At 34.5% G+C, this 14,741-nt stretch overlaps 1 protein-coding gene across 1 annotated transcript in view; it reads right to left on the reverse strand.

The window, feature by feature from the left end:
* Window positions 1-8,670: 8,670 nt before the first annotated feature.
* The window catches only part of LOC143254430 (monocarboxylate transporter 9-like), a 45,352-nt gene continuing 39,281 nt past the window's right edge, over window positions 8,671-14,741 (reverse strand). Inside the window, exon 5 of the mRNA XM_076509597.1 lies at window positions 8,671-8,823. Within this exon, the coding sequence (XP_076365712.1) occupies window positions 8,813-8,823 (11 nt within the window). The 3' untranslated portion in view covers window positions 8,671-8,812. The remainder of the gene's footprint in view (window positions 8,824-14,741) is intronic.

Below are 14,741 nucleotides of genomic sequence, written 5' to 3' on the forward strand. Positions count from 1 at the left end.
CCACTTGATTGATGAGATTTGACTTCTCTGTCTTATGCACAAAGATGATTCCATTTTAAGGCTAGGTAACTGCTTAAATGTGTGAAGAAAATCATTTAAGTGAAATTTAGGAAGAAATATATGTATAAATGAATATAAAACTAGGCTTAAAACTTTAAGTACATTAAATGAAACCTTCTGATAAACAAATGTTTAAAAAACTTTGGCTAGCGTATAATTTTGGCATGATAAAAAAAGCATGTTTAATGTACTCCTGTTATTGTGAATTCAGTAAAAACTACATGCCTTGCTCTTCAATTGAAAATAAAGATAAAACTTAGTTTTATAAAATCAAAATTTTGTATGAAAGTTTGAAAAGGATGTAGGAAATAAAATTTGATGCTTAAAATCTACAATGAGGGGAAGCATTTTTGTTTCAAAAAATGTCATGACAAAATCTTTGCAACATAAGCTGTGAATTTATACATATATTGCATGTAAAAATAAAGTTATCTAATTTCTAAACTAATTCTGAAGTTTTAAAGCTATTTTATCCAGTAGTTTGTTTTTGCATTGCAGTTTAACAAACCATAAAATGGATGTGCTGAATCCATGCACTTGGGTATAAGAGAGTTGAATAATATGGAATGATTAGTGTTTTGAAATTGGTAACAAAAAGAACACTGACTAGTATGCTAAAAAAGGAAGCTTATGTTTTTAATATTTGTGCAATTCATCTCATGGGCTTGTAAATCATAGCTTCATTTGATAATTAACATTACCCATAAAATTTAAGTTTGTATAATTATTCCACTGATTCCTGTTTAATTTGTTTTATTTTCTTCTGGTAAGTATTAAATGTTCTTCCTTTTACAGCAATGCCATTAAATGTGGTAACTGAATAGTTGGTTTTAAATAGTCAGTAGTATTTTTATGAACTTAAATATCCAGAAGTTCCAAAGATTGGTAATAATTTGTTACCACCATATCATGTTTAAATAAATAATTAATTTCACTTCATTTTTGCACCTGGTAGCTCAGCCCAACATTTATAATTAAATTTTTGAAATCTGCTATAATGTATAACACCCTAAATTACAAATCTAAATTGTCAGTCACAAATTTTCTTTGCACCCTGTTTGTACAGCAGTAAGTCTATGGAACAACATTAAAATTAGGGTTCAATTCACCTTGGTGGGCTCAGCAGATGTGACTTTGCTATAAGAAAATGCACACATGCAAATCTTCTTTGTGCTGTCTTGCTACTAAACCCCATGTTGTATAACAAACTGTATACTTAAGTTTACTGTGTCCAATAATATCAACTAGGTTTTGAACATAGTTGTTAATTCTGTTTTTTTTTTTTACTGCAGAAATGAAGTATAATTTTTCAATAATTTTTATGTTTATATAATGCTTAGAGCCTCAAGTAAACATTTTGAGTAAAAATAAATTGTGGTATTAAGGAAATTTATTTGCTATCTGTTATGAAGAATTCTAGTTAACTACAAAAATTGTAAAAAAATTATGGCAAATATAAATTTTAATTTTTTTTGTTCAGGTAGGATAATTGTATATAAAAGTAAAGTGTAAAACATTTAGCATGTGATGGAGTTGTCCACAGGAAGTTATCCACTTTATACCAAGCTAGAATTAGATTTAACATAAGCTTATATACTAATAGTTTTTAGGTCCATTATTGCCCATCTGTGAACAGAAAGGATAAATCTCTCACCTTAAATTTAACTTAACTGAGATAAATAATGTGTTCAGGTGCTTTACTCAAATGACATAATATTGTGAAATTGTACATTATTGTGAATTAGCAGTATATTTGTAAATAAAAGTAAATATGTTAAGAGAATTTCAGGTAGATAATTAAATTAGACATTTCATGTATAGGTAATTATAATCTTTATACTTAGTAAATGTAACACATTATGTGAGAAAGACTTTTCAAAAATATTTCCATTATTTTATGGGTATTTGAAGTAATATAACTGCAGATTGCCAGTATCTCATTAATTTTGTGTGTTAGCAACCTGAAAGGAGTTTCAGTCTTTGATATGACTACTAAGTACTTTCTTTTATTTAATAATTTAATTTGTATAGCTTCAGTTCGTAAGATAAAAATGTTTTCATTGATTGTAGAGATTAGATGCTTTCAGAATTTTGCATACATTTCTCTATTACCTTTTTTTTTGTATTCTATATTTGTATTCTTGAATTTATCAAAATGTTTGGTTTTGAACAACATGTACTGGGCATATTTTAATGAAGTCTTTTAATAGATGGATTAAGAATTAGAAAGGAGATAGATTACGTTAATTTGCATATACTGTATAAAATGTGAACATTATTTTTAAGTTTTAAGAATTTCCTCAAATTTACTTTCAGATTTTTGGGACTGGTGTCATGTAGGTTACGTACTTTAACAATACTAGTATGTAACTAATGATTGTTTATGTTAATGGATATAACCAAATGTTCTTTTATCTCATATTCCCTGTAAACCAGCAGCTACTGAGCATATTGTTTTAAAAATACTTTAAAAAGTTAATGTATGAAATGGCTCATGAAGTTTTGGGGTTGTAATTAGTTGATGGTCATTTGGGTAAAGGTTAGAAAACATATACTACTATCAACAGAAAAAGTTATTTTATTTCATATATATAATATATTGTATTTTATGAAAACAAGTAAACTAATTCTGTGTTCTGATGTGCAGTAATCAGGCAAGGAGGGTATAATTCAGAATTACTTTTGATGTGTACACCAATGATGTATATTCTATTGTTAAATGCCATGTTGATTATAATATGTGTATTTTTGAGTTTGGAAGTTGCATGTATTTCATTTTTAGATTTTCTTTCTTAAATAATTTCAGTATATAAGTAAGCAGCAACTGTATTGCCAACTTCATGTTTTTTTTTTCCTTATCTGCCATTTGTACAAATCTATATTTCGATGTTGCCTTTGCAACTTACCAGATGCTGCATTCAGCTGTGATACTGTACCATTAGATTTTTTTTATCACTTTAAAAAAATTATTTTTTAAGTATCTTATCAGTACCAACCAAACAGTGCCATAGAATGTGAGAGATAAATGTTTGTGTAGAAGTATATTTTAAATAAAGACAATTTTTCCCCTTACTTTAATTCTTTACTAGTTTTTCATATTTTAATCCTGATGTCATCTTTAAGAAAACAGCAGCATCCTTTAGAAATATTCTTCAGCTGAAAATAATATTGTGAAGACATAAAAATGTTGGTCAAATTCTAATAAAAACTAAATACTTCAGAAACAATATTTAAACAATTAGATTACATTATGGGTGTATCTCAGCAGAATGTCCCCTCGGTGTGGATTCCTGTACGTGGTGAGGGGACCTCTCAGGGAAGGTTCTGTTCTCTCAGTTTACCTCCTCTGGAATCTAAACATCCACTCACATGTTTGCCGTGTGTGGCAACCCGTAAAGGGGAGGAGAGAATCCTGGTGGTTGAGGGGTCCAACCCTAACATACTAATTTGGTCTTGAATTCCTGTAGATGGGTAGCCTTGGGGTGGCTCCCCCTTGGGTCAATCGGTTGGTCCACTTGGGCTAGGGTCAACCAAGTACCAGTGTTGGATGTTCTGAACAAGTGGACATTGTATCTGATGCTGGTGTTTGGATATAGTGCTCACGAAACCCTGGTGTTGTTGCAGTGTCCTTGTTTGACATTGTAGGGCCACATAGCACAGAAGCATCAAAAGCAGGTCTGGGATACTTTCTGTAGGTATCCCACACTCTTGAACCACGTCACTTTCCATCGGGCCTGTGCACATGCTCAGTGGGTAAGATGTCAAAGCCAGAAGAAATCTTGGATTAAGTTCACAACTGGCATATCTTCTTCGACCAATTCTAAAGTCATATGGGGTAAGATTCGAAAGGTCAGTTGGCAGTATAATTCTGTCCCCTTCTCGATCTTGGTCTCTGATGTCCAGGAAGTAGCTAATACCTGGAGCATTGCCGATACTCTCAATGAAAGCTTTTGCCGAGTATATAGCACTTCTGCTTCATCCTCCGCCTTCTTAGCTACCAAGACTTGGTCAGAATGCTCACCTCTTTCCTTTTGAGATGATTGTCTCTATGACTACAATTGTTCCTTTATACTGATGGAACACAAACTGGCTCTTCATCAATCTGGCAGTACATCACTTGGACCTGATGATAACCACTATGACATGCTGCACCATTTATCTCCTACTTGCTATTCTTCTGATTGTTTTAACTGGATCTCGCAGGAGAATGTTTTTCCTGATGCTTTGTGCCAGGCTATTGTCCGACCTTTCTCTTAGCCTGGGAAGGATACCAAGATTCTTTCAAACTACTGTCCAGTTGATTTGATGAGCTGTCTCTGTAAGATGTTAGAGAAAATGGTTAATGCTTGTCTTGTTTGATTCCTCGAATCAAACAACCTCCTCTCGCCCACCCAGTGTGGGTTCCAACAACAGAGCTTCGCCATGGACCACCTGATTCGACTTGAAACATCAATCAGAAAACTTTCTCAAATGACAACATATTGTATCAATATTCTTTGACATTGAGAAGGCTTATGATACAACATGGAGGTATGGCATTTTGCGAGACCTACACATACACTGCTGGCCAAAATCTTAAGACTAATGAACATAAAGAAAAAATATGCATTGTTAGTCTCAACCACGTATTTGAGTAGAGCTTCGAAAGATGAAAATAAGAAAAGGGAAAATAAAAATAAAAAACTTTTAGCATTTAATATGGAAAATATAAACATTGAAATTAACCTAAATACTCGCTTGTCAAACGTTAAAGACCATACTAAAAAGAAATCCTAAACAGGATAGGAAATTCCCAACAAGAGGTCTCAGAAGTGAGTTGCACAGCCGTCATTGTGAATAACTTCAAACATTCGCTTTGACATGGTCGATTTAAGCATTTGCAGAAGGCTGGCTGGAATGTTATTCCAAGTGGTGAAGATGGCTTCACGAAGATCATGCACTGTTTGGAATTGACGTCCATTTTATAGACATCCCTTGCCATCCAACCCCAATTATTTTCAATGGGGTTCAGTTCGGGCAAACACGCTGGATGGTCCAAAAGAATCACGTTATTCGTCATGAAAAAGTTCTTTGTCCTGCGGGCATTGTGGATTGCCCTGCTGAAAGATCCAATCATTTCCACACAAGCGAAGGCCTTCAGTCAATAAGGATGCTCTCATTAACATGCCAATGTCGTCAGCTGCTGTTTGACGCCCCTGTATCACCTGAAGCTCCATTGTTCCCTGGAAGGAGAAAGCACTCCAGATCATGATAGAACCTCCTTTACTGTGTCATGTAGAAAATGTCTGATGGGATATCCTTATTGTGCCAGTAACGTTGGAAGTTATCCGGACCATCCAGTTTAAATTTTTTCTCATTAGAGAGCAAAATCTTGGTACACTTTTCTACGTCCCATATTTGGTGCTTCTCAGCAAAGTTTAACCGAGCTCTTTCGTAGTGTGGAAGGAGGCGTGGCTTTTGAAGACGTTTACAATCTTTAAAGCCTTTCTCTCGTAGATGCCGTCTTATTCTTCTTGAGCTGCATTTTGCGTCCATCAGGGCCTTAATCTGGTTCGACTATTGGCTGATGTCTTGCTGAACAACCCGTCGAATCCTCCTGCTCAACACTGGCGAAATTTTCTTTGGCCTACCACTTGAAATTCTCGTTCCGTATCCCTCAGGGTCGTTTAATAAATTTGCAACATCAGTTTTACTATACCCAATCTCACAAGCGATGGCACGTTGAGAGAAACCTTCTTTTATAGCTCGACAATTCTGCCACATTCATACTATCAACTTTTTAGCCTTTTGCCATGTTTTAACCAATGTAACACAGGAGATATCAGTGGGAGATGTTGACAACGCTAATGCTTGAACACAAATAACTAAATTTTGTTACTTGTTTACCGATTAACGCTTCATTTCAGTATAGTCTTAAACTTCTGGCCAACAAGTATTTAGGCTAATTTCGTAGTGTTCGCATTTTCCCTATTAAATGCTAAAAAAAGTTTATTTTCATCTTTCGAAGCTCTACTCAAATAAGTGGTTGAGTATAACAACGCAAAATGCATATTTTTTCTTTATGTTCACTGGCCTTACGATTTTGGCCTGCAGTGTGTATGGGTTATGTGGTCATTTGCCCATTTTTCAGGAGATTCCGATTTTGTGTGGGTTCGACACTTTCCAGTTCTTTTCTATAGGAACTTGGAGTCCCTCAGGGCTGTGTTCTGAGTGTCACACTTTTCAGTATAAAAATTAATGCCATCACTGAACAATTCCCTCTCACTGTTGCAAACATGCTGTATGTCGACAACTTTCACATCTCACGTCAGTTGTCGAACATGTTCATCTAGTTCATCTAGTTCGATTTGAAATTAGAAACTGGCCGTAACATTGAGTAACTTGAAACCAGGACTAGAAAGGCCAACTTTAGGTGACTGACGCTGCTGTTTGAACTACCCGTTAGTCATCCTGGCGAGTTATTATTTATAATTTTGCTGCATGTCTTTTAAAACCTTTTTATTACTTTCCTTTTTAAAAATGGCAATAACGTCATGTAACTTAGAACCAGGACTGGAAAGGCCAACTTCAGGTGACTGACGGTGGTTTTTGCACTTATCTGTTAGTCTTCCTGGCGAGTTATGATAATAACAGTTACGCTACAGAAAGTTCTTTACAGTTTGAATTACTGTAGTTTTTCTTTTAACGTTGTAGACTAGATGTAAACATTGGTTTTATGCTATTTGTGTTTGTTAAACTTTGTTTTGTTTTATCTTAATTTCCTTTTATGAATTTTACTAAATTTACTTTTAACTTTTTACCGGACGTTTGGCGCAGATAACCTAGCTGCTTTGTGCCATAAAACATTAAATCAATCAACCAGCAGAATGTCAATGAAATTTAGGAGATTCTTTAGAACTCAAAACAGATATGCTTTGAAAGAACTTTTCACCCAAATTTGGTAAATGGAGAGAATATAAAAAGTAAGAATGATTACTTAGAAACTACCACTGGTGTTTATTGTAGGGTATATTATTGTACAATCAGTTTTGTGTATCTGGATTAAATGATTGAAAGCCTTGACATACATTGTAATAAGAATGTAAAACATCAGAAACGGATTTCATATTGTATTCAGATTTATTAGGTAAAATCAGTACAGAGCTTCACTCATGGTACTTGACTGAACAAGACCATTGGGCCTAATGTATTAAAACATGTAGTCCCAGGTATAACGTTTTTAACAAACTGTTAAATGCTATTTAACCAGGATTAGAAAGGCCAACTTTAGGTGACTAACGTTGCTGTTTGAACTACCATTTTAAAGAGGAAGTTGTTCTAACTTGACTACGCATTGTCACAGTTTTTTAACTCGTCATTTTCTTTTATTCTGTACTGATGCACCAATGTGTAGTTTGTGTAACACTCTGATCACAATAAGCCACATTTTACTTTCTTGTAGTCGTTACGACTTTCAATGACGGCACCATTTTAAACATGTTCGGTCTCAAGATTAAATGGTTAAATAACCAGCTATATCCTAGTTTATGTCAGTCAGATATTTTCTGACACTGTTTAACTGAAAGTTAATAACATTGGTTTTATGCTATTTGTGTTTTTTAAATAGGGTTTAAACAATGTTTAAAGTTCCTAGAGGACTAGTGAAAATCTCCACCTATGCAGTCAGATAGTATAGTCTGGATACTATATTTTGTTGTATCCCAATGGATACTGTGGGACATATTAATTGGTCATGAAAGGATATTTATTTTATTTTATCTTGGCAGTAGTTACGATTTTATATTTCACACTCCCAAAAGAGGCTAAGGAGACAACCAGCAGTGCTCAGAAACTTTCATTTCTCTTCAGCCTTGCATGCAGAATAGAAGGTTGGCTTTTAGTGGGAAAGTATAATGGTGTTTACTTGATGGATGTCATAGATATCAAATTACTTGATGGATTTGGTCTAGAATAATATTAACATTAACAACGTTTGGGGAAAGCAATGATCCAGGATGGAAAGTAGAGTATAGAAGGCAATCTAGCTTGGCTAGAAAGCAGTGATAGCTTGAAGATTAGCTTGGTGGTCCTTGGATGGCGGCGAAGAACGAGGCTTTGGTAAAGTAACAAGATCCTGGATTAAGGAGTTACAACTCAAAATATATTAAACTGTGACTGACTTGAACAATAATTTAAATTATAATGTGCTAAAATAATGGTTACAACTTGGTTTTAACTTTACCTGAGAAGGCACCTCCAACAATTCAAGGTTAATAATTTTGCTGTGGAGGGGGGATTACTCCAAGGGGGATAAACCCACTTTCACAGACAGGGTACTAAATAAAATACCCTGACCATGCCTCTTGAAAGCTCTAGGAAAGTAAAAATACCAGGATATAAACAACTATACTTAAGAAAAGGTTATGACAGAGGTGAATAAGACTGACTTAAATCTTCCTGGGAAAGTGGGTTATTGTCCTTGTAGGGGTAGCTGTAGGAAACTGACTCTGGTGGTGGACACACAATGGACTAGTGTCTGAAAACAAAGGACTCTTCTTAAATTGTTGTAAGGTTGTTCTTTGGTTTGAGTTTTCTTGACCTTTTTGGGAACACGGGTCCGGGTTTCATGATTAATTATTGGTGGTTGTTGAGGCCTGCTTTGTTGGAACTTGGGTTGTGGAAAGAATTAACTTGTCTTAAGGGGTCTGGGTGAATGTGTTGTACTTGTTGGTTGTGTTGGGCTGGAAGCTATCATGCAACAGTCTGGATAATGTTATCCTCGACCTGTGGAATAGATAAAGGAACTTCAGTGTTTGATGGAGCTGATGTCAGTGTGGGGGTTCCTAGAATGGAAGGAAGTGGGGCAGCAGGCTTGTAGATCTTATGGAACTGAAGTGGTGATTTATAGTGGGGATAATCGGCTCTAAAATGGAAGAAATGAAAAACCATTAGTTAAGATGTGATTAGCTACACATTTGGAGGTAGTTACCACCTTCATGAACTGAGTGAGAAGACCCGTAGTCCTTGATTGGATCTTATGAACAGTGTGAAGTTTCAATTTAGTAGCTGCTTGAAGTGAATACAGGATATCTGTTGGAGTGATAGAAGAATGGACGCTCCAAAGGAAGACAGAAAAAAGATTAGTTGAAATTTTAGTGGTGGAACACCATATATTAAAGTCAGTATTCCAGTCTTAACATAAATAAAATTAGCCAGGATAGAGGGCTGGAGAAAAACTCCACCTCAATGAAGAATTATAGTTCAGGTCAATAAAAACTTCATGTTTAAACTGGTCGTTAAAGGTAATAATTTGATGAAGGGTGAAATCTCGCGGCAATCTATCAAGGATCACGGGTTGGAACTGGTGTTCCTTTCGGCGAAGAATTGGTTGTCTTGGAAGACATCTTAGCAAGAATCAAGCCATAAATTGAGATTACCTGGGCCTTTTAAAACTAGTGCTATTCGAAGGGCAGTACGAGCCGATGCTTAAAACTATACATTGGGTATGACTTATTTTGGATAACTTTTGTTTGTTGTTAATCACAAAGCTATAGAAAGAATCTATCTGCATTGTCAACGCGAGTATTCAAAACAGGTTTTTAGCATTAGGATCTTTCAGACTTATCGCTGATCCACTGGGAGGTTTTCTGATGTCACAAAAAATATCCTTTCAGTATGAAGGTAAAACTACTACAACAGAAGGTTTCAGACGTGAAGAAAGTTTTTTTTCCATTAGATATCGATTATCCTTCATGAATGTTAATAACAAAATAATCACATGGATATTTGACTTGTTAACCAATCGAACTGCAACAGTTAAAATAAATGACGCTCTATCAAAGACATTTAACATCACTGCACTGTAGGAATATGTTATATCATCACTACTTTAGATATTGTTTGTAAATAATATACCCTGCCCGAACATGACAGACACATATTTTGCCCAGTATGCTGAGAACATGGGCATATGGAGTGTATCACGCAACCCACTAATAGCAAGCAACAAAGTACAAAATATCTTTAAATGCAATCCTAAATTGATATAATGACTGGCGAGTCCTTTTGAATCCGCAAAAAAACTATTGATGTCTTATCCGGACGCGGCTTAAAACAAACACTAAAAAAACGTCAAAAAAGTAAAACTGAAATTAGAAAACCACAAAATAAAGCTCTGACCCCATGCGAAATTTCTAGGAATAACTTTTGACACACAATACTTACGGGCCGGAAAGAAGCCCACTTAATACCCTAAAGTATGTATGAATATATCGAGTGTTTTTTGTTTCTTTGTTTTTTGACGTATATTCGTTCACTAATAGAAAAGGTTCTCCCATCTTCTACAATATGCCTAAAAATATTGCACAAATTATATGCACAAAGCTATCCATCAACTGTTATTTAAAGGCAGAGTAACAACACCAGCACACAAATTTCACGAAACAGCAGAAAAAAGAAACTAACTGCTAAGCTACACACCTCGACTAGTACGTCACGCAAAATAATATATCCATAGAACATACATATGGCCTTCAAAACAACCTATAATAAAAACTTAATTTTATGCACAAACTAATCGTTTCTTGTGTTTCTTTTATTTCAGTACAGTTCAGGTAGAATATTCGGCGCCTGTCTTGTGAAAGTCTGCTTTCTCGGGATACTTCCGATACCCACTTTCCTTCCCCCGTAGCAATTTTAAACGATTTTAGATTAGATAATTCCAGCCACTACGTGATCCTGATCCTGAAAAGTTTTTTCATTGACTTGTCGAACGTTTGTCGCTTTAATTCTTCTCTACAACATCAGTCAATGACCTTGGTCATCTTCCCTTCTCCACCCTGGAATCCGCCGGGTATTTCTTTTCCGCACTCCTTTGAAATACCACTAGTCAAAAGTAGAACTTACTTCTCCAATAAAATTTGAAAAATTCACCAATATAACGAATAAAATTACCGCGAGGGGGGTGAAATGAGATATTATTATCCTTGACCATCCCAGTTGAGGAAATCTTTTTCCTCTTTGTTGTTGTTTTTGAAGCGTTTGTCCAATTGAATAAATGAACAGCTTCCGAATAGGGTTACCGACCACTGATTAGACAGATATTTCTTTGCAGACAAAGCTCTTTACGATGTTTAAGCTGATTTGTTATTAGGAACTCGTTTATATAGAGAGCACTTTTGGAATGCGTAACCATTTTGACGAATATGAAGAATTAGGAAAGAGATTGGAATTGGAAGAAAGTGAACATGTACGCCTTTTCCGAGAAGATGAACCTACAGGTTTACACAACTTATCCAGTCGTTGAGAAGATAGTAAGAGAATTAACAAAATGAATGAACTTAGCGGATTGCAAACATTGTAAGCAGAGCATATTAAAAATAAAAAAAAGCAACTTCAGTGCAATAGTTGTATGCCAATGATTTAGATGCAGAATTTCCCAATGAATATATCCATTGTAGCACTGGTCTGTACTACATATTTTCCACTCCTTTTGGGTTAAAGTTAACTGAAATTTTATTTTTCTCTATAATTCATAAGAATGAATGCGCCTATCGGATTTGCCGAATTAAAGTGATGAAAGAAACTTAAGGTAGTACTGAGAAGCCCTAACTAAGACATTTTTCTTTAATATGCTGTTTAAACAGAGTCAAATGGAATTAGTGGCAACTGTTTATTGTAGAAAAAAAACAAATGTAGAGAACGAAGTTTCGAAAGTCATTCGTCTTGAAGAATGGACTCTTTCTACACTTTTTGTTTTCTACAACCGATAGTTGCCGCCAATTCCAGTGCACTCATTAAGACATTTATGTTTACATTCAGTATTTTTATTTGAATACATTGTATTGATATTATATTTGGTTATTTCTTTTGTTTCGGTGTTGTCTTGTAAATATTTAATGAATTAAGTAAATGAAATTTTGTAATATGATTTAATAATTTGAACAATCTAGATTGGTACCATTTTCCCTCTCATATTCGTTGGTTATAAACATATGGAGGGAAAAGAACGACGTTAAGGAATTTGCATATGTATCCGAAAGAGGGGAGTGCTAAAAATTGTTACACTCGGGAGGAAAAAATTAATACGACCATGTAAGGAAAAGTCTTAAGTATAAATCAATAAATGTACAAAGTAAAAGAAAGAACATTTAAGTTTATTTTGCATTCCTTTAATAGACCTTTAGAATATAAATATAATATTTGCAACTGCATATGTAAGGGTAACTTAACTTCACAGAATAGAATAGAAAATGTTCAGTAAATCGTTACCAGTGAAAAAACGTATATCATCGACTTTTGACCAGATGTCCCTCCGTCGGATGCCGGAAATGTTAATCATATATTTCTTACAGTTAATTTAACAATTTCTTTGTATCGTTAAAATGTTCACAGTATATCTGTTTTTGTCTGTACATCACATTATTTTAGCGTAACGCTAAACTTAATTTTCCAGGGTATTGAGCTAGGCATAACTGGTTAATAGTAGGCTTAATTTGAGCCTCTTACTGACTGGGCTAAAGAGTTACACAACCATTAGGCCTATTGGAAGGTGAACTGTAAATATAATTTTAATTTTACAGCATTGCATATTGTTACCCAAAGTTAACAGTATATCATATGACCGTAGACATAGCATCGGATAGGGTGATTTGGATGAAATGTCAGTATCTTTATACATAAGTTTACCTTAATAACTGAAAGTGTTCAACCATTTTATCTCAAACATCAGCAAACCTAGCAACATCATTGTGTCATCATTAAATATCAGTTACGTATTTTAAACATGAACAATTTCGCTTAAATTAACTTATTATTTACACTAAATATTTACATGGAATAATACAACGTTCCTATCCCAATAATTTCGGAAGATATACAAGTTTACATCCTTCTTCTAAAAGTCGGGTATTTAAGCAACTCGACTCGCAATCTGCGAATCACATCAAACATGTTTGCTCTTTTAGCCAATGGGATTACAATGTTATTGCCAATCCCACTATTTGTTGAGTAATTCAAATATTGGTGATGTTGAATAGCAGGCGATATACCTCGTGTAGGTTTGCGCACTCCTGCACTGGCATCTAACATATCTTCAAAACACAGGGTTCCGGAAATGTTACGCAGAATAATATTTCAAAAACGCACAGTGAAGGAAGCATAAATATATATTAGTACAATATTCATAAATTTATTTTCGTATTTTGCTTTCAAATTTCAAACAACTTATTTCAGTACAGGTAAAATGCAAAAAAAAAAGAGAGATAAAATCTCAGTTATTTGATACTCAAGGCAATAAATAGACCAACTTCATTTGATCGAAAACTTAGAACTACCAATTTAAAAGTAATAAGCAGTAATTTATATAGATGTACAGTGATCATATTTGTGAGTTTTCTATTAAGTACTTTGTTTTATATTTTGTAGAGTGTTTCATGAATAACCGTGAAGATCATTGTATGTGGTACCGACTTATTCCTATCCTCGGCTTAAAGTTTGTCAATTTACCTGATTGGTTTAGTCAATTTTAAGTTACTAGTTATGCATAGAGTAATTTTTAAAAAACTGGACGAAGAAAAACTGCCAAGGTAAAACAATATGCATTTGTATGATTTTCTGTTTTGTTTTATATTTGTTTTGCGATCTTCAACTGGCGGAGCAAACTTATAACATTTAAAATCAAGTTCTGATACCCGTGATGGACGCATTGCAGATAGCCCGTTATGTAGCTTTGTGTTTAACTACAAATTTGTTTTTGATACTTGTATTCTAAACCAAGTAGAATATTATTTTGTTTTCTTAAACGTAAAACCAATATTGAAAACAGTGTAATTTTAATTCCAACAGCATTTATTTTGAAATTAGTCTTCTTTTATTTTATTTTTTTTGACGAGCACGTTTTAGTTTGGAATTTTAATATTGAAAATGTTTTCCATGTTTAATTGTCTCCTTGTAGGACAACGGCAGGATTATGGATTTACATTGCTAAAAAAATCAGGATTCTATTCCTTGCAATGGTCTCAGCAAATAGCCCAAAGTGACTTTGCTCTAAAACAAGCCAACCAAATTAATTTACCTTCCAACGGTTCAGAGGTAGGTCTGAAGGCTTATAAGGACTTCCGATACCTATAGTAGGTACAGCCTAGATAGTCCATTGTGTAAATTTGTGTTTAACGATAAACTAAAATCAATAAGATAACAGGCACAAGCAGTGGAAAATCTGAATAAGAGGCAAGGTATGAGTAGCACATGGCTGTTCTTTATAATTCAAAAATGTTAACATATTTGTTCAAAAGAAATATTAAGCATACCGTTGTATTACATGTTATGCAAGAATTACTGAGAAGAAAAAAATACTTTCTACCAAAAACAAAAACATACTAACTAGTAAAATAAACTGTATTAACTTGCCAGCAGTGAGGACCATAACAATAATAAAGTTCGTAATGAATTCTTGTGATTTTTTTTCCATTTAAAAGTCTAAGGACCGCATCGCAATCTTAGGGTTGTGGGTTCGAATCCCTGTCACATCAAACATGCTCGCCCTTTCAGCCGTGGGGGCATTATAATGTTGCGGTCAATCTTACTATTTGTTGGTAAAAGAGTAGCCCAAGAGTTGGCGGTGGGTGGTGATGACTAGCAGCCTTCCATATAGTCTTACACTGCTAAATTAGGGACGGCTAGCGCAGATAGCCTTCGTGTAG

This window comes from Tachypleus tridentatus, chromosome 6 (assembly GCF_004210375.1).
Source record: "Tachypleus tridentatus isolate NWPU-2018 chromosome 6, ASM421037v1, whole genome shotgun sequence".
In the NCBI taxonomy this organism is placed as follows: domain Eukaryota; kingdom Metazoa; phylum Arthropoda; class Merostomata; order Xiphosura; family Limulidae; genus Tachypleus; species Tachypleus tridentatus.